General features: G+C 46.7%; 1 protein-coding gene across 1 annotated transcript; it reads left to right on the forward strand.

The window, feature by feature from the left end:
- Positions 1-1,961: 1,961 nt before the first annotated feature.
- Positions 1,962-12,241, forward strand: LOC108791565 (BH3-interacting domain death agonist-like). Its single transcript, XM_018562082.1, has 6 exons — positions 1,962-2,004; positions 7,638-7,779; positions 8,847-8,863; positions 9,269-9,371; positions 10,754-10,905; positions 12,002-12,241. The coding sequence occupies exons 2-6, from the start codon at positions 7,653-7,655 to the stop codon at positions 12,239-12,241; spliced, it is 639 nt and encodes a 212-aa protein (XP_018417584.1). The 5' UTR covers positions 1,962-2,004; positions 7,638-7,652.
- Positions 12,242-20,328: the final 8,087 nt, after the last annotated feature.

A 20,328-nucleotide genomic window follows, 5' to 3' on the forward strand; every position in this document is an offset into this window, starting at 1 on the left:
TGCTCCATGCAGTGAGCTGACAGCGGGCTATTTATATTCTTCATAACACGCTGGGCATTCCACGTCCTCGTAGGACACCGGTCCGCTCACAGTATATGGTGGAGCTCCTAACATTCACCCAAATGGATGCCAGGCAGCCAAAGACGGACAGTCCAGTATATACATTATATTTTATACTGGGGGGGTATGTGTCGCATGGAGTGTGCCCTAGTGAGAAATGTGGATGACAACATTACACTGAATATTGGGCATGGTCCATACTGGGAGAAGCCAACATGGGCAGTCCAGCTGTTGTGGAACTACAAGTCCCATGAGGCTAGACTGACAGCCATAGGTTCCCAGACTCCCAGAGGTAGAGGCATGATGGGATGGTGTCTCAGGGTTGCCTACCTCTGGTCTAAAGGTACATTTGCATCTAGTGTAAGGCTGAGCGTACTTGCAGCCCGCAATGCACACATTTGTCTTAGTACCCACAAAGTAGAAGTTGAGTCAATCAAATCTTTCTGTTTTCATTACATATCTTATTTTAGACTCGGTGATGTCATCTCTATGCAGTGCAAGCAGATCATGGCTGGTGGGAGGGGCTTGGTAGGGTGCTGTACACAGCTTCCTAAAACACATCACAGCATCTTGCCTCAGTACTCCTCTCAAAAGCCGTCAGCCCTGATGCAAGCAGAGGGCTGGCTCTTGGGAGGAGTTATGCAAATATCAAATGTACCAAAAATGGAGAGTTCCTAGGCAGGCGGTATTCACATGCAGACCGCATCTAGGTGATGCCCACATGTGATGCTGAGGCTCCATGATTGAAAGAACTGAAATTGAGCAAGACCGATGGGAAGGCCGGAGCTCAGATTTAAACTATATTATCACATGAAAGAGTTAAAGAGTTTCACAGACACACATAAACCCATTTTGGGGGGTTCAGGGATGGGCATTGGTACTCAGTAAGCAGAGAAGGGGGGGGCGGCACTGATTCTTGGTGAGGTTGAGAGGGCGGAGTGACTGGTTCTTGGTGAGGCTGGAAGGTGAAGGCACTGGTTCTTGATAAGGTTGGGTGGAGGGGAACTGGTTCTTGTTGAGGTTGGGAGGGGAGTGACTGGTTGTTAGTGAGGTTGGAAGATGGGGGCACTGGTTCTTGGTGAGGATGGGAGGAGAGCACTGGTTCTTGGGGTGGTTGGGGGCACTGGTTCTTGGGGTTGGTAGAGGGGGACACTGGTTCTTGGTGAGGATGGATGGGGAGCACTGGTTCTTGGTGAGGATGGGAGGGGGGCACTGGTTCTTGGTGAGGATTGGAGGGGGGCACTGGTTCTTGGTGAGGTTGGGAGAGGGACACTGGTTCTTGGTGAGGATGGGGGGAGCACTGGTTCTTGGTGAGGCTGGAAGGTGAAGGCACTGGTTCTTGATAAGGTTGGGACGATGCTGCCTCACTCTGTGGCTCTGTAGTGCTCAGGTTGGGCAGAAGATCAATCTGCCAGGTGGGGGAACGAGCATTCAAGCAGCTGCCCAGCAGTAGGACTCGACCTAGTTCTGCAGGATGCTGAGATTGTGTGACAACCCATAGAACCCGGGACTGCTGGGAGTTATGCCTGTATACACTGTACATTATACACAGGAGAACTACATGTTCCAGCATGACCTGTATACAATGTATAGTATACACAGGTGAACTAGAAGTCCCAGCATAACCTGTATACACTGTACATTTATTCAGGGGGACTAGCAGTCCCAGCATAACATGTATACAATGTACATTATACACAGGTGGACTACAAGTCCCGGCATGCCCTGTGTACACTGTATATTGTACACCAGAGGACTACAGAGATTGTGCAAACAGATATAACAAGTCCAGCAATGGGGTGCAGCTCATTTCCAAGTAGTTGAATTGGTGAGGGCCTGCCCCTTTAAGAGGCAGCACTGTGGGCTGTACCATGTGAGTGTAGGGGAGGAGGAGGAGGAAGAGCACTGAGGATCTGCTGCAGTGAGCAGGGTGATCTCTCCCAGGTAAGTGATCAGGGATCTTCTGGGGTGGGGGGAAAAGCCTGGCCGGTGTGTGATCCTGGGTGGAGGGAGGGGGGGTCACTTCCTGCATTGAGGATCCACCAGGAACAGAACACTGAATTATAGCAATTACAATTCTGCCTGGAGATGTCAATTCCTGCACACAGGCCGGGCAGAGGGAAAAAATACCGTCTCCCCTTCCTGAGTCCACTCTCCTGTATGGGGAGCTCCATCTACAGAGGAGGGCGAAGGGTTAATGGCTCTAAAGGGGAAAGTACCGCTCTCAGTCCCTGCTGCCTGTCACCCGGGAAGTTCATAGTCACACCTCACAACCGCGAGCGTCATGTGAGCCAGAGGTGGCAAGATCAGCAGAAGAAATATTGTATACATTGTCTCCAATTCCATTGTTCAAGTCGTTGACAGATGGTTAGAAAATGCTCAGAATTTCATAATATTTCTGTTAATTGTAAAGATTATTATTATACGTTTATATAGCTCTGCCATATACTATAGTGTTGTACAGAGAACACTGAGCCAGTCACATCAGTCCCTGGAGGGTATGACAGGGGGCAGTATGTACAGGAGAGGAGTGTGAAGGGTATGACAGGGGGCAGTATACTCACTGGGAAATGATAAAATATAGAGGATATAGCTCTGACATATACTGCAGTGCTGTACAGAGAACACTGAGCTGGTCACATCAGTCTCTTACCAGAGGGTAGTCAGACCCAAGAAATACAAAAATCCAGCGATTGCTAAGACTGAAATATGTGTTGTGGGTGGAGCTGACCTTCAGTCATGTTGCGCAGTAGAGCTGTGAATTGTTCTGTTCGGTGACGCCGCGTCTGCCCCGAATTCTCCCCAGCTGTCGTCCTGCACACACCCGGCTGTCATGTGTTCTGTCGGGGAGCTCAATGTTGCTGCAGTTGGGGCAGAACTACAAGTCCCAGCATGCACTGCCAGTCTCTAGAGTGTCAGAAAAACGACTCTACGTATGCCATTAAAACACCCCACTAGAACCCTTTGATGGAAGCTTTACACACAGGCCTCCTTTATTTAAAGGCATATGCTTCCCAGACCAGCTTCTCCTGCGTACTTGCCTTTATATGCGTTTACATGCTGTTTTCTCTGAACCCAGTCACAGTGGACGCCACTAAACGCATGCAAACACGCATATATGTCACCGCCAGTGTGCATGAGGCCTTATAGCCACAAAGGGCCACTAACTCCATATTGATGACCGTGGGTTTAGAATGGGACGTCCAACAAACTCATATAGGCGTGCAGGGCTCCCATGGGGGGCTACAGGCTGAGCCCCTTCGGGTCAGGGGGTTCCAGACCCACATGTGGTTTTGGAATGAATGGAGTTTCCCAATAATAAAAAAAAATCACTGTTAACATTTTGTTCAATTGAGAAAAATCTTCCATCGCGCCCCTTCCATTTTTCTTCAGTACGTGCGATCCGCGATCCGACCCCACTAACTATATGTACACTATATTGCCAAAAGTATTGGGGCGCCCCTCCAAATACATTGAATGTTGCCAAAACGGTTTTGTTTTGGACAAAATTCTTCATCTTCAGAACATCTTCTTATCTGGGAAGGTTTTTCACACCGGAGCTCTCTTTTATGTTTCCACTCTTCTGAAGTGTAAGCTCTTGGGGCCACAGCGGCAGCTGTGCGGTACAAGGTGGGATGTGGCAGGGGAAGGGTTATAAACCTCCAGAGACCATCGTCTTCCGCTGACACATTTTGGAGTTGTTTTCGTGTTGTAACAGGCAGCGGCGGGGTATTTCCTCATCTGTATTGACGTCACCCTGACTCTGCAGAGTATATTTATAGACTGACACCCTGAGTATATGCGGAGTATATAGACTGACACCCTGAGTATATACAGTATATAGACTGACACCCTGAGTATATGCGGAGTATATAGACTGACACCCTGAGTATATACAGTATATAGACTGACACCCTGAGTATATGCGGAGTATATAGACTGACACCCTGAGTATATACAGTATATAGACTGACACCCTGAGTATATGCGGAGTATATAGACTGACACCCTGAGTATATACAGTATATAGACTGACACCCTGAGTATATGCGGAGTATATACAGTATATAGACTGACACCCTGAGTATATGCGGAGTATATAGACTGACACCCTGAGTATATGCGGAGTATATAGACTGACACCCTGAGTATATGCGGAGTATATAGACTGACACCCTGAGTATATGCGGAGTATATAGACTGACACCCTGAGTATATGCGGAGTATATAGACTGACACCCTGAGTATATGCGGAGTATATAGACTGACACCCTGAGTATATGCGGAGTATATAGACTGACACCCTGAGTATATGCGGAGTATATAGACTGACACCCTGAGTATATGCGGAGTATATAGACTGACACCCTGAGTATATGCGGAGTATATAGACTGACACCCTGAGTATATGCAGAGTATATAGACTGACACCCTGAGTATATGCGGAGTATATAGACTGACACCCTGAGTATATGCAGAGTATATACAGTATATAGACTGACACCCTGAGTATATGCGGAGTATATAGACTGACACCCTGAGTATATGTGGAGTATATAGACTGACACCCTGAGTATATGTGGAGTATATAGAGTATATAGACTGACACCTTTTATATTGCCGTCCCCCTGTTTTGTGGATTTGATGTCACATGTTGATCACTTGGTTACTGATTCTCATGGTGGATGTGTCCTGCAGATGGGCCACAGAGAAGGGACTTCAGTAGCACAGCGGGGCAATGCTGAGGGCCCGCTCTGGAATATCTGCTGTGTGCTATGTCAGGGTGAGATGGACACACATTGAGGGGAATTTATCAAAACGGGAGCAGACAAAATCTGGAGCAGCTGTGCATGACAGCCAATGGGCTTCTCTCTCCAGTTTGTTCAGGTAAGATTTGAAAAATGAAAGAGAGAAGCTGATTGGTTGCCGTGCACAGCTGCTCCAGTTTTGATAATTCCCTTCTGTACAATGATTTGAAGAGCAGATCCCAGCTTGGTTTGGATGCATTCTGCAAGGCAGTCGTTCTCACCCGGGGTGCTGCCACGACTTGGGGTTCCCTCTGGCTTCCTTAGGGGTGCCTTGAAATGTTTGCACAGTGTCATGCCTATCCATGGTGCAGATGGGCCGGCCACCAGGACTATGGCAATGCGTGATGCCAACCCAGGGATGGCGGGATGGAAGTTCGCCTCCTCCGCCTTTCACCATGCTATTGTATTCAGGCAGCTGTGGCACTGGCAGATGGCCGAATACAGGAACAGTGACTGCATCTGATAGGGTGCAGTCACTGTTCAGCCGTTCATTTCCCACCCCTCTCAAGTCCTTTTTTAAATACCGTTGGCACTGGCTTGAATTGTGGATGATGTAGCCGGAATCATCTAACGTTTGAGCTGTCTATGGCCAGCTGAAGTAATGTGTCCGTGTGACACTTCCAGGTATTTATTAGGGATCACGGCGCTCCCCCTGGCAAGGCCTTCATCTACTTTTCTATCCAGAATGAAAGCGCCATCTTTGTTCAGACATCATCCAGGATCACCATCCACTTCCTGGACTGAGATGCCGGCTCGGAGATGACACATTCCTGTAAATCCCGGTGTCTGTGCAGTTCTCGTACAAATCCTACTAAACGCAGAAGTTGGATCATTGCCGGCTGGTTTCCTGTTATGATCGGCTGCTGGATGACGGGACAGGAAATGTCCAGTATGCTGGGAAATGTTCCCCCCACCATGGACAGGGCTTTGTCATGTTGGGGATTTAAGATTCCATTCTCTTTTGGGCAAAATGAACGTTTTGGTTGTTCTTTTTACCTGTGTAAAGCTGGCCATACACCGTACAATTCTCTGCAGATGTTCTGTGGTCAGATGGAAAAGGTGGAACGGATTCCTCCCATCTACATATAACTGTGTGGATGGAGGAATCTCCACCTGGGCCAATCTGTTGCACTTTTTCCATCTGACCACAGAACATCTGCAGATAATTGTAAGGTGTGTGGGCACCTAAATAGTTTTGTTTCCTATGAGATGCTTTTCTTTTCTCTTCTGTTGCATCCACTATAAAAATTCCCCCTGGTAGGAAGGGGGGCGGCAGTTGTGGCCCCGGGGAAGGAATTCCAGGGACGGAGCTGTGGAATTTCAGCTGCTCCGTTCCTTGAAATCTCTAAACCCTTTCACTTGTGAATGTAAAAAAAAAGCCTCACTGACAGCAGAACTCCCATCGGTGAGAGATCTGTGTGTGGATGTCGGTGTTGCAGATTGCCAAATAAACCTGATCATTTCCTACTTCTCCGGCTTCAACACATAACGTGCGGACTGTGTGTGAGGGTTAGACTAGAACTAAAGTCAAAACTTTTCTTTTATTTCCCTTTGGATACACTATTGGAGTGTTATAGACCCTGATAGTTTTTTTTTTGCCATCTGTGGTTTCTGGGACAGATTTGCAGCAACAGGAAGTGAAGGGAAATCCCTCCAAAGAGCGGGAAATCCCTGCTGGTGATGTCATTCATTTTATTTTTCTTCTATGTTTCTGTTTCTCCATTTCTACATTCCAACACCGATAAACGGGTCAGTGAAAGACTGAGAGATGAGTAAACCCCATATGAGCTGAACGTGAATGAGCCCCTTGGTGACCGCATATTGTTCATCCCCAACAATTAGAATGTGTGATGCAGAATAACAGAGCTGAATGCCGTGTGAAGGTCATACAAGGATGATGTATGCAAATCCTCTCCATGAATTCCTGAAATAGGGGCGGCTGCACGCCACGCTGGGAACTCTTCTAGAGAACTCAGCAGGAAGTATGACTCGTCTCCCTACCAGACCTGGGTTTATTTTCTGTCTGCTGCACCAAGCTTCATCCACAATGATAAAGAGTGACACCGCAATCCACCCGTGTCACCGCTGAAATACTCTGCTCTGCTGGAGGACTCTGGTCCTTCCTCTATAACGCTCCTCTCCTGAAATACTCTGCATTGCCGGAGGACTCTGCTCCTTCCTCTAACTCTTCTCTCTTGTCCTTTGTGGGACATCATGGAAGACTTTAGTAATGAAGTAGGGAGGGTGGTGGTGATGAGCGGTGTAAATGGAATCCATGACACCCAAACATATTTCAGCTTCTTTGAATCTAGTGTGCGGAAGAAGGAAGCTGAAGTACAACAATGTGTCACAGTGACTTTGGAGGGAACTGAGGGCCCTGAGTCAGGAAGCATTGTTCTTGGTGTCATGTTGGGATTTTCCTCTATCATTTAGCTATTTATCATCCTCTGATAACAATGTGACTCACCTCACGGAGGCCAAAAGTCAAACAGTTTCTCTTTCTTGTTATTGATGGCACAAAATAATGACTCATCTCCATGACTAATGTATATTTATCTTCTGTCTGCTGAATGTTGTAATACAGAGGTGACACCACAATCCACCCGTGTCACTGCTGAAATACTCTGCTCCTTCCTCCATCCAACTCTCCTCTCCTGACATACTCTGCTCCTTCCTCCATCCAACTCTCCTCTCCTGACATACTCTGCACTGCTGGAGGACTCTGCTCCTTTCTCTATCTAACTGTACTTTGTTTTGTCCCCTCACAGCCCCCCCATAGTCAGGATGACAGTGGAGCTGATTATCCTCACCTTCCTAGAGAAGCAGAAGGACCAGAGCCCTGAATATAAGGAGGCAGTTGAGTCCTTGGCGCAAACTATCGACAGAGATGGCAAATTGGAAACAGACGGGATTTCCCCTTACAGAGAATGTTTAGTGACAGAGAGCGGTAAGTCACATGGGAGTTGGATGAGTCTTTGCTGTGACGTTGGGTTTGCTGATCAGTTTTCTTTGTGGAATAGTTGGGTTAGTGCAGATATTTTAGTTACAGGTGGAGAAGTTGCTTTGGGTAGCAATGGATTTTTATATGTCTTGGTGACTTAAGACAGCCACCTACCATCATTTCCTATGTACTGATGCTTGTATCGGTATCGGGACATCCCTAATAACTAGCATTGAACTTAAACAGAAACTTTACCAATATCTTTAAAATAACAACAAAAACACTTTAAGAAATGTTTAGTGATGACAATCTACAAGCACATACTTCTAGATGATTGCTGGCTTCGTATTCTTTGCATTCCTTATTTCTCTTTTCTTCCCCAGTCTTCTGACAATTGCTATTTTTGCTAAAGGCAGATGATCCATCTCCCTTTACTTTCTGTAACTCTGGCGCATGTGACTAGACATGTGACCATGCACATCATCTCAGGGGAGGAAAATGCCTTTCCCTGAGATCTTGTGAGATTTACCAGCAATGCTCTGCCGATGTAACCTTCCCAGGATTACATCCAAGTAAATCTCTATTTGTATGTAAATGAAAAGCAAGCTTGTGTAACTAATGAATGTAAGATGATTTTAAATCAGCACACAGAGCTGCATGCTGCTGTGACTTTTTTAGTAAAAGGGGGTAAAGTTCCACTTAACGTTGTTTTTCCCCAATCAATATTTATTGTTAATATTGAGAAGTGTCAGTGTGCTTTCTATGGATTAGCATCACTGCTTTAAGTGTGTGTGGACTCAAAATCTGACAGCACTGCACATGAGTAAGGGAACCCATTCACCTGAAAGGGACAGAAATGGACAATTATTCATTCCTCCTACAGAACTTTCTCCCCGTGTCCCTTGCAGGTCAGGCCAGACAACATACAGCCAGTTAGACTTGTCCCCTCGGAGTATTCCAATAACATAGTTACATAGTATTTGGGGTTGAATAAAGACATACGTCCATCAAGTCCAACCCATATAGGTCCACACATCATCTCATTCTTAGGGATACTGGTATCCCTGGATATTACGGTCCCTCAAGAAATTGTCCAAACGTTTCTTGAACAAATCTACACTCTTGGCTGAAATTACTGCCGATGGCAGCGAGTTCCAGACCTTAACCGCTCTTACTGTAAAGAACCCTCTTCGCCCATTGTGCTGGAATTTTTTCTCCACCAACTTTAGGTGGCGGCCTCTAGTTTTTGTAATGGAGTTAATCTCAAACAGTTTGTTGCCAATGTTGCTGTCACCATTGAACATCTTGTACATGAAAATCATATCCCCCCTTAATCTCCTTAATTCCAGCATAAACATGTTTAAGGTCAGAAGCCTTGTCTTATAGCTCTGGTCCTCCATTCCCCTAATTAGTTTTGTTGCCTGGTCTGCTCCTTCTTTCACCTACCTGGGTTCTTCAGGAGGGATTCCTCAGTGGGAGCCAGTCATCCTGGGGATGGGGTGTTGGAGCCTGGTGGTCAACAATACTTTCATCTCTGACCCTTGCAGATGCTATGGACCCTGGTACTGATACAGAGCATATCATAGAGACCCAGTGGCTGCAGGGGATGCCTCTGGCCTGGTAAGAGGGACCCCTTCCTCCTTTTTTATTTACATTGGTTACTCAATCCTCCCTTCATGTTACCTTCTAGAAGTCTAGGTACATGGTTACATAGTATTTGAGGTTCAATAAAGACACGGGTCCATCAAGTTCTACCTTTGTGTGTCTGTGTGTGTGTGTTGTCCGTGCGTGCGTGCATGTCTGTATTATAGTCCCTGTGTGGTCTAGTTTTTAAGAGTACCTGTACCTCTGTATGTTACGGTCTCTGCGGACGATATCTAATTGATTTTTGAAGGATTCAATACTCTCTGCTGATACCACTGCTTGTGGTAAGGCTCCTCCTACAGAAGCTCGATGCATAACATAGATATGACCGTGTAATGTGTGAGCAGCAATTTAAAAATACAAATTTATGGCATGCTATGTGAATGAGAAACATGTAACAAATATTATTCCAATTTGGCTACAAAAACAGAAATGCACTTTAAATGTTGGATAGAGTTTGGAAGGGGGAGATCTTCTGTCAATTTCTTTTATTGTAGTAGTCTGTGTCGCCATTGGGTACATTTTTCCCTTTTGTTCCTATCTAAGAGACACAACAAAACAGTAAGTGGAAGGAAGACACAGTTGCCACCAGAAGGAGTATCCCCTCTTATCCTGTTCTGGTGACGGCTATTGAGCTTGAGAGAGAAAGAGAGAGCAAATAACTGGCGACTTGTGTTCCTCCCTCTAGTGAGCAGATGAAGCAATGCTTCTCTTCATGACACCCGGACCAAATGAAACCTAAGCTGGCCACAGACCTTACAACCATCGTAAGTTTGCGATGTTTGTATGGTAATTAAATATACGTACGATCTGCCTATCTTGGACAGGCAGATAGTACTTCCGATGAACGCAATGCTGAACGGGCAGTGCGCTTGCGCACACCGGCCCGTGCGGCATTTATCTTACGAACATGCCACACACCCGCCAACAATCGTACGATTCTCGGCGGGGTTTCGAACATGTTCCTAAGATAAAAGTCATGCGACCGTACAGTAAAAACGGTCACACGCCTTCCACAAACCTTGCGATAATCGTACGATCGCGGGATTTCCTGCGATTATCGTACGATTATCGCAAGGTGTCTGGGCACCGGCTGACATGGCTGAATTCTCTTAAAAATGCACCTGGCGGTGCCACTGTAATGGTAAGTTGGCACAGTTGCTGTATGATGCTGCTGCTGCAGATGGATTTCTGAGTCTCCCTTCCCTAGCAGGGAATGTAAAGATATAAATATGAAAGGGACAGTTTGCAATACGGCATAAAGTTTTTCAGCGCGTCCATTACTGTCTTCTCTTTTCAGGGCCGCACCCAGGCTTGGATGACGAACTCTGCCGCAGGATTGGTGCTCAGCTGGCGGAACTGGGCGACCGCTTTGAGCGGGAGGCGCTGATCAAGCAGGAGGTGGTGGAGAGTCTCATTAATGAGATTCTAGACGATTCTCTGACGGAGAGTGTACGTATTGATACATAGTGCTGCTCCGAGGGTCACATCCGGGCGACTATGGTCGGGTCTCTCCGGGCACTGCCCTGGGAAGTCATCATTCATTATATAAATTCATTCATTTTTGTGAGAAATAATTCTGGTTCCATTCATGTTCCTTAATATCGAACGTATATCCCCCCCCACCCCACCCCACACACAGCAAGGGTTAAGTTTGCTCATTTTTGCCTAGGGTCAAAAATAACAGTTATACTCACCCAATCCTCGGCGCTGGCAGCTCCAGCCTGTCTCTGCTGCAGAGATGGTGTGTCCCTCAATGTCCTCACAGCCTATATACAGTGTATAGAATGTGATGACTCGCAGACCTTAGACCATTGCAGCACAGAGGCAGAGAGGCTCCAAGGACCGGTCTAAAAACAAGCCAGCTCTGAGGTTCAGGTGAGTATAACATCTGAACTGCGCATGCGTCCGCCCCAAGATGCTTTGCGTTCGCCCGAGAAATTTTCAGATGTTCAGACGAGAGTGCGCGGCGGAGAGTGCTAGCAGGAGATGTATGCAAAAACATGCAAGGGTTTAATAACCCTTTTAACCTATCACACAGGCGTTCCACCCCTTTGTAATATCGCTGATGGCAGCTGTGGTGCGTGTATAATTCATGAGAAACGGACACCATTAAATGGTCAAATAACTCTAACCATTAAAACCCGCCAAATCCCACTTATAGGTTTAATCATGTTAAGTGCAGCTGGTATACCTGCCTAGTAAAATCACCTTCCTACATCTACCGTCCACCATAGATCAGATAGACGCTGTACTGCATCAAATAATGCTGACATGTTTCAGGCACATGTTTGAAACATGTCAAAGGGGCAGCTTCAGGAATTTGTAGAGCTCCAGGAGGACGATGCAGCCATAGTGAATAGCGGTGTGACCTCCCTGGGTTCACCTTCTGGCAGGGATGTGTGATTCTCCACTGACAATGGGTGTGATAGTTGCACAGCTCACATCTGGGGGCTTCGATTGTGTATTTAGCACTGTGGCTGGAGTTCTGTGTCCCTGTGTAGTCGGTGCCCCTATGTTGCATTAACCTTTTCTGTGTTGCTTCCAGCGGTTTGAGGCGGTGGTTCAATCTCTGCTGAAAAACATCCCGGCCGGCATCGAGCAAGAGAAGGCTTCGCTGACGGTCGCCATGTTGCTGACCAGGAAGATCGGAGATAGCATTCCCTCGCTGCTGTGCAGCTGCTTTTCTACTACCGCCAGCTTCATTCGGGGCAACTTCAACTCCTACTTAGAAAGTCTGGCCAGACAGGTGAGAAACCCGCCGCAGACTGACTCCTGTACTCTGTAATACAATTCAGGGTGGAGTCTCGGCCACAGAGAGTGTTTATGGAAGTTTAGGAGGGCGTTTGGTTTTCTTTTTTCAGGCTTTTTTTTCTCCTCATTTTCATCTGGTGATCCTGCTAGTAACACACTTCCTGTCTAAGGGCCTGTTCACACGACGTCCGTTTTCTGTGCTGACCGGCTCCGTACGCTGCTGCACTCAAAATGCATCCCAATGTATCCCTATGTGTTTTTTGTTTTTTTTACTGGAACGCATCAAAAACGTGGCAAAAACGTGGACAAACGCACTGCATCAGTCTTCAGATCCGCACCTGATATCATGTGAACAGGCCCTTAGGGTGACAACGCTTATTGTACTGTATAGAGGAACCGAGTTGTTGCCCTAGGACAAGACTTCAGAACACCTCCATTGCCAAAACATACACTTGTGTACCCCTTAACAGACCATTTCCATAAATTGTACACCCCCCCCCAACACTTCTCTGGGATAAAGGGAGAAGTAGGGGGCAGGACTAATAGTGCTATGCTTAACCCTATCTAGTGACCTGGAGGCCCTGACATATGTTCAAGAGTGCAGCAGTATTGCTGAGCCCCATTCCCACTCCATCATGAATGACCTGCAGCCCCGGCTCCTTTCCCTCCCTCCTCAGTGTGTCTCTTCCTCCCCTGCGCTCTCATTCATTTGTGCCCCCTCTTTTTCTGTTCCCCTCCCTCTTCACTCCTCTCCACATTCATCTCTCCTGATGAAGGTAGCCAGGCCCCGCATGGTCATTGGTTGCAGGTGGCTGGGCCCCACAGCTTTATCTGTTGCTAGGATGCAGGTGGCCAAACTGCATAGTGTCATTGGTCCCAAGGATGCAGGTGGCCAAGTTGCACAGCGTCAATGGGTGCGATGTTGTAGGCAGTCAGGTCACATGGCATTATTGGTTGCTAGGATACAGGCAACCAGGCCGCGCAGTGTCATTGGTTGCTAGGATGCAGGCAATCAGGCTGTAAAGCATCATTGGTTGCTAGGATACCGGTAACCAGGCTTCATAGTGTCATTGGTTGGTGGGATGCAGATGGCCGGGCCACACAGCACCATGCATTTGATGGTGCAGGCAAGCTGGCTGCCAGCCCCTGAACAACCAATGAAACTTTGTGGCTAGGCAATCTGCATCATGGAAACACATGACACTGTTCCACCCGGCTGCCTGCATCCTAGTAACCAATGACGCTGTGTGGCCTGGCTGCCTGCATCTTAGCAACCAATGATGCTGTGTGGCCTGGCTGCCTGCATCCTAGCAACCACTGACGCCGTGTGGCCTGGCTGCCTGCATCCTAGTAACCAATGACGCTGTGTGGCCTGGCTGCCTGCATCCTAGCAACCAATGACGCTGTGTGGCCTGGCTGCCTGCATCTTAGCAACCAATGACGCTGTGTGGCCTGGCTGCCTGCATCCTAGCAATCAATGACGCTGTGTGGCCTGGCTGCCTGCATCTTAGCAACCAATGACGCTGTGTGGCCTGGCTGCCTGCATCCTAGCAACCAATGACGCTGTGTGGCCTGGCTGCCTGCATCCTAGCATGATGCCTGATTGCTGGGTGACCCTATCACTGATCTTTTTTCACGTACACCTCAACATCCTGATGTGTACCCCTAGGGAATGCATACCCCAGATTGGGAACCGTGGATGTGACTGATGAGAGCACGGCACAGGCAGAAGTTATCAGATTCTGGCAGGATCATCAGATATAACAAAACTCTTTTCATAGATATATTTAACAGAATAAAAGGAGGAAATGATAGAAGTTCATTATTAGGGTTTACATTCACTTTAAGGAGCAGACTCTCCCTTGTATGTTCCTTGCTTGTTGTTTGGTAATTCATATTTCATAATACACGTTCTCGATGTACAAGCAGCTTCGATATGTTTGTACATAGATAGCTGGGATACCGGCTTTCACCCCAAAGCCAACTGATGTTTTTATTTCCACAGAGTTAGGACGCAGCCGATCGGCGATTTAGACGTCGGAAGCTGCGATGATTACACGTGCCAACAGACCTCAGAAGGATGGGGGGGGGAGGGACAACGTTGACCGAAAAACATTTTCCATTTAAAACTTGACTCTGTGTTGTGTTTGTTTGTAGCTGTGAAGCTTGTAGAAGATGCTTAGGAAAAGATCATTGTGTGTCGTTCTGTACACATCATAGTGCGAGCCACATGGTGCACTAACAGCAATATTGAAAAGCACAGGACGGGGGAGCCACATTGGGGGGTGACAGAATATTCTGCGTGGCTCCGGCCGTCGTACACCAGCCACTCAGGTGCTTTGTATAATAGCTGATGAAATATTTAAGGGCCACTCAACACATCCGATATGGAATTCGTTATTGTGGGTAAATCTGTAAGTCCGATCTCCCCTCTCCTCTTGTGTGTGGGGATAATCTGTGGCTTTAATAAGGAATATTCTCGGTTATGTTCGGTGGCCCTTTAAGTAGTTAGCAGTGTTTTTTTTCCCCATATTTCCCATTTTATATATTGGAAGTGTAGGAGTTTCTCGTTTTGTATTCAGGATGTTGTTTTTCATTGTTCAACTGTTAATAAAATTTAAAAAACACATTCAACTCAAGTCTTCTGAAATGTTGAAATATTTGGGGTGTTCATTCACCTTTTTGGGCCAACCACATAATTAAAGTCTCAGATCAGAATTAACTATCACCAGGTATCCTCATCTACCTCTTCTGTGGTGTTTTTGTGGTTAAACTCATGTTTACCTTCTGGCTGAAAAAAAACGGAACTCCCTACACATACAGGATATAGGATATCACTTTGATAACTGCAGTGGTATATCGCTAAGATATTGTAGGGACCGTGCTGCCATCTCGTGGTGGCTTTGAGAAACTGCAGGTCTGTTGGTTGATGCTGACCATCTATTACACCTTTAGAAATGTTTAGTAATGACTAGGGATGCACCGTACTCGGTACAAGTACAGATACTTTTCCAGCTCCAAGACTACACTAGAGAAAAACTCACAGGTTAGGAGGCAGCTGTCATTTGTAAGGAGCACACGGAGCTCCTGGGATTTCTACATCTCTGTTTTAATGTATGATTTTGTTTTTATAAATATAAATAAGTGATGCACAGATACCAGTTTTGTGGGTACAAGTACTGATACTTGCCCAAGTACTCACAGATACGAGTACTGACACATTTTTGGTTATTGTCATGTGTTTTTCTACAACAATACAGACTAATGATTTCAGGACAGTGGTGGAGTGCCAGAGCCAGGTCCCAGCTGCAACCCTGGTAGTTCTCATGAAAATGCCAAGTATCTGCACTGGTACTCCAAAAGTATCTGTGCATCCCTAGGAATGACAATCTACACACACATACTTCTACATAATTGCCAGCTTTGTATTCTTTGCATTCCTTATTTCTCTTTTCTTCCCCAGTCTTCTGACAGTGGCCATGATTACTAAGTGCAGATTACTAGCTCTCCTATTACTTCCTAGATTACTGTCACATGTGACTAGGACATGTGACCATGCACATCATTTCAGGGGAATAAAATATCTTTCCCTGAGATCTGGTGAGATTACAGATGAGATTTCCCAGCAATGCTCTGCTGATGACAAGGCAATCCTAGTGTGCATTGCTTTGCCGAACTGAAGTCATTTTGCCCTTTCAAAGCAGGAAGTGAATGTTCTGCAAGTGTAAGTATTTCACAATCACAGCATTTTACACCTGACGTGTCTATGTTATTATTATTCATCATACATAGAGGGAAGCATTGGTTTTGAGGGTAAAGCTTCACATACTCTTTGCACTAAGACAACATACAAAATGGCTTCCATCTTGTTTGTTACAAGTTGTTAAAGGAAAAAGTGTATGTGAGCTTTGCCAATACAAATGGGCGTATGTAAAGTGGTCCTCTCAGCAACGTTACACATCTGCATGAATAAGTTCAGAAAAACTCCGCCTTTTATCACTGAAAATCTGTTCATCAGCTTATGTCGGTGACTTTGCTTTGCTTTTGATGATGGCATCAGCCTGCTGCAGGCAGGAGGAAGCATCTCCTCGGTCTCCTCTATCCCCAGTGATCAGATTGTAACTTTGGAAGTAACAAGGTGAGAGGCTGCAGCAAGGGCTGATCTGCATCAGGCATTTGTGAACACAGCCAAGAACTACACGGCACGGCACCGGGATTTACAGGCTTGTGTCATCTCTGAGCCGGCATCTCAATTTAGAAAGTAGACCGTGACCCTGGTTGATGCCTGAACAAAGATGGCGCTGTTCTGGAAGGGTTACACCGACACATTCCTGAGCAGAACATCTGATTCTAAGTGCGTTTTAAAATGAGAGAAAACGTAGTCAACCTTCCTCGCTATACACACTTAACTACAAACCTCTTATTGCGAAAATTATGAAAGAACCGGAGACTTGGACAGTGCTTCCCCTTTCGCTTTTTGGTAGGGGTCACGTCCTTAAAATGTTGAGCTTCCCTAAATTACTCTACCCCCTCCAAACGATCCCGCTACTACTGAAACATGGTGATATTCAGCTTCTGGAAAGAACATTTACTGAATTCCAAGCGCCCCCGTATTTCGTATCGTCAACTACAAGTCCATAAGTTGGAGGGAGGTATGGGGCTCCCTAACATCCGAGCTTACAATTTGGCGTGTCTTCTGCGTCATGCTTATGATTGGTTGCTAGGTACCTCCTGCTACTCCAATCTCACTTTAGAAACTGAAATGGTTTCCCCCATGGTGGAGCACTACTCCATACTCGTACTAGAAACTTACCGCTTTCACTGCCCAATAACGCCTTAGTAAGGGATACAGTCAGGGGCGTATCTGCCGCGAGGCAAACAAGGCGTTTGCCTGGAGCGGCAGATTCGCTGAGGGCGGCGTTGCTGCCTTGCCTAGGACAAAGCTGCACATCCCCCCCCCACGTGGCGAGAATACAGATTGAAAGCAGGACTACATCCGTACATCTCCATGCATACCCCCATACTGAATAATCCCCACTTCACTCAGGCCTCGGAAAGCAGGGGATGTAGACTTTAGGCGGCAGGGGGGGCTCCTAAAAGTGACTCAGCTATTTGACCCAGAAACCCATCGCCCCCTTGCTTTCCCAGAGTTACAAGCCAAATTTGGTCTTCCATCCGGTCACCACTTCCAATACTTTCAACTGACCCACCATTGGCGCAGCGAAACAATATTGCCCAGTACAATTTTTCAGAATACAGCATTAGACAGCATATCGTCCTCGACCCCCGGATCCATTGCCAAATGATATCCCCTGTTGAATGCTTACTTTATGCCTAAACCAACTAGAACTTCCCTCATGAAATGGAGGAAGGAATTTCCTCTTGAGGATTATGAAAACACTATCCTTGAGGGATGTCATAACATTAGGAACTGAACCCCGAATGAACAGTGGCGGGAGACCCACTTCAAAATAGTCCACAAGGCATATTATGCTTTTGATTTTTTTCATAAAATAAAAGCCCCTAGTCCGTGCTTAACGGCCTGCCCCAAATGTTCTCTGGAAGGGGCATCACTTCGCCGCTGTCTCTGGGACTGTCCTCATGTCGTCACTTTCTGGGAATTGGTCCTCTCCCATATATCTGATATACAGGACCTCCCTTTGCCTCTTGATCCATGGCTTTGCCTTTTTAGCTATGGGAGCCACTTCCCTACACTTAGGCCTGGTTCACACCTAGGCGTATTGCATATGCGCGTCTGTCGCGCCTTTTTTATACCGCGGTTCGCGGGGAAAAAAATTGCGCGACAAACGCGCGTTTCCGAGGGCTACTTGGCTGTATCCCAATGGAAACGCGCAACAAAAACGGCCCAAAGTAGTACCTGTACCTTTTCAGGCGTGGGCCGTTTTGTATTGCGTTAGGGACGGGCTGAGATACGGCAAGGTGTGAACCAGACCCATTGAATACAATGGGATTTAGATGTTTGAGCGTTTAGTAGAGCGTTTGTCGAGCGTAGAACGCGCTACAAAACGTTCAGGTGTGAACGAGGCCTTAGTAGGAAGAAACTAAGCTGGATTTATGTGGCCTTGCTGCTGGCCAAGCGCACAATTATGCACCATTGGCTATCCGCACAGCCCCCCCCCCCCCCCCCCCCCGCCCCCACACCACAGCTTTTTTTATGAAGTGGGAACCTTTCATACTGTACCAGTATAAGGAGGCGGAGTTATTTATTTTGGTATATCCATTCAGGCTCACAAGCTGGTACCTAGAAAGAAAATTAGCCAACACCCTAGGACGCTTGGAGTTGCCAGAGGAATATTCTTCAGAGCAGGCTGGGCACTGACGGTAGCCGTCATCCTTGGATATACGTTGCTATAGTATAGTGAAGACACATGAGTATAATATTTTAGTGTTCTCGATATGGGACTACCTTGCAGTGATGTGATGTATTTTGTACCAAAATATTGTCCACGCAGATGTGACATGTACAACTGAATAGTCTTTTTGTCTGTCGTTTTATTTTCCTTTGCGTTTGCATTCTGTATGATTACTTGGAAAATCAATAAAATACTTTTTTTTTAAAAATGAGAGAAAACAAAGTACAAAAACCCATAAAAACCAGAGTCAGTCGCACTAATCTGGGCGATTGTGCATCATACCTGCTCTTTGTACAGCCCTATAAAGAGGCCCCGTGGTGTAAGCTGCTTGTAAAGTGCTCACAATGGCCCGGGTGTACCAGCAGTAAGGGCCGGGCTTGGAAAAAAAGAATCCAGTACCTGAGGCTGTAACCACATTGTAAAGATTAACAGAAGAGACACTAAAACATGCACACGGCACCCAGGGAGCTCTCTGGGGTCAGAGGACGGTACAGAGGACACTCCCAATGGCCTCAGCAGGCATAAACTCCATAAGTCTGGGCACCCATGTAGGGTGTGTACCCGCCTGCAGGTATAAGATGTCTGATGCCATGTCTGTCACAGCCGACAAATGGACTGCAGAACCCCTCAGGACTCATTCACACGCTGGCAGACCTTACACCCCTCTGAAGTGATCTGCGGTGGGTTGCTTTTTTGAGGGTGGTAAGGCAGCAGCTTCCAGGCGTTCAGGAGGCGACACTGCTGCTTCCTCATCGCCTGCTTTTTTGTTTTTTTATCCAAAGGGGGCATTTCACATGGAATTACCGCACTCATGCCAAGCATTTGGCACATGGTGGTGGCACAGTCCTATGCATCTTAATGATGACGGTGGCAACGCCTGGCAAACGCAAGATGTGGTATGATTTTTGCCGATGTGTACAGCACGGTCCGGCTGGAATGTTAGCTTGTCAGCGGGTGGCTGGGGAGCAGTAAAAATGTAGATGAACCACCTGTTTTATTGCCTCTCAGCCACACGTGTGAACTCCTCCCCCCGGAGGTAACATGAACTCCATCCAAAAAAAATGGGCTTTACACTTTAAAGATGATGGGCCTGTAACATGGACCCTCAATATACAAGTCATCAAAGGCAGCTTCTGTTTCTTTATCCCAATGGGGGGGGGGTGCTCAGATAGCAATTTACAAGCAGATTGGCTGTCTTGACATCTGAGATGAATACCATTCCCCATAACAATCAGCATTCACCTTTTTTGGGTCTGACTTCAGTGGAGTGAATGTGGATTACCTGTCCTGGGTCACTGCACTTATGAAACAGAACAAGAACCCATCATTGAATAAGACTGAAAAATCTTTACAGGTTATAGTTTACACAGGACAGAAAACGTGGAGAGCAAACTTCTTCTTTACACGCGACATCGGAAATCCATTGTGTAGCTCAAATAACACTACTTGGCTTCTGCTTATGAAGGCTGATGTGGGAGCTGTACCCTCTTATTACATGCACCCTACCAGTGATTTATTAGGGGTGCGGTACACTATACTATATTGTGGCCATTAAGGGATCAGCAAGAATTCAGCAATGATTGATTGGTAATAATGGGCCCAAAGTGTGCCAAGGAAACATTCCCCAGACCATGACACCACCAGCCTGGACCGGGGACACAAGGCAGGTTCAATTCCTGCATTGTCACCAAATTCTGACCTGGCCGTGTCTGAAGCACAAATCAACATTCAGCAGACCCGTCTTCTG

This window comes from Nanorana parkeri, unplaced genomic scaffold, assembly GCF_000935625.1.
Source record: "Nanorana parkeri isolate BGI_ZX_2015 unplaced genomic scaffold, ASM93562v1 scaffold560, whole genome shotgun sequence".
Lineage (NCBI taxonomy): Eukaryota > Metazoa > Chordata > Amphibia > Anura > Dicroglossidae > Nanorana > Nanorana parkeri.

Bases quoted from the DNA above. Each gene is read 5' to 3' on its own strand.
- LOC108791565 (XM_018562082.1), top strand. From the start codon at position 7,653: ATGACAGTGGAGCTGATTATCCTCACCTTCCTAGAGAAGCAGAAGGAC. The intron at 9,372-10,753 runs GTACTGATACAG...TTCTCTTTTCAG, and splicing joins TGCAGATGCTATGGACCCTG to GGCCGCACCCAGGCTTGGAT. The intron at 10,906-12,001 runs GTACGTATTGAT...TGTTGCTTCCAG, and splicing joins ACGATTCTCTGACGGAGAGT to CGGTTTGAGGCGGTGGTTCA.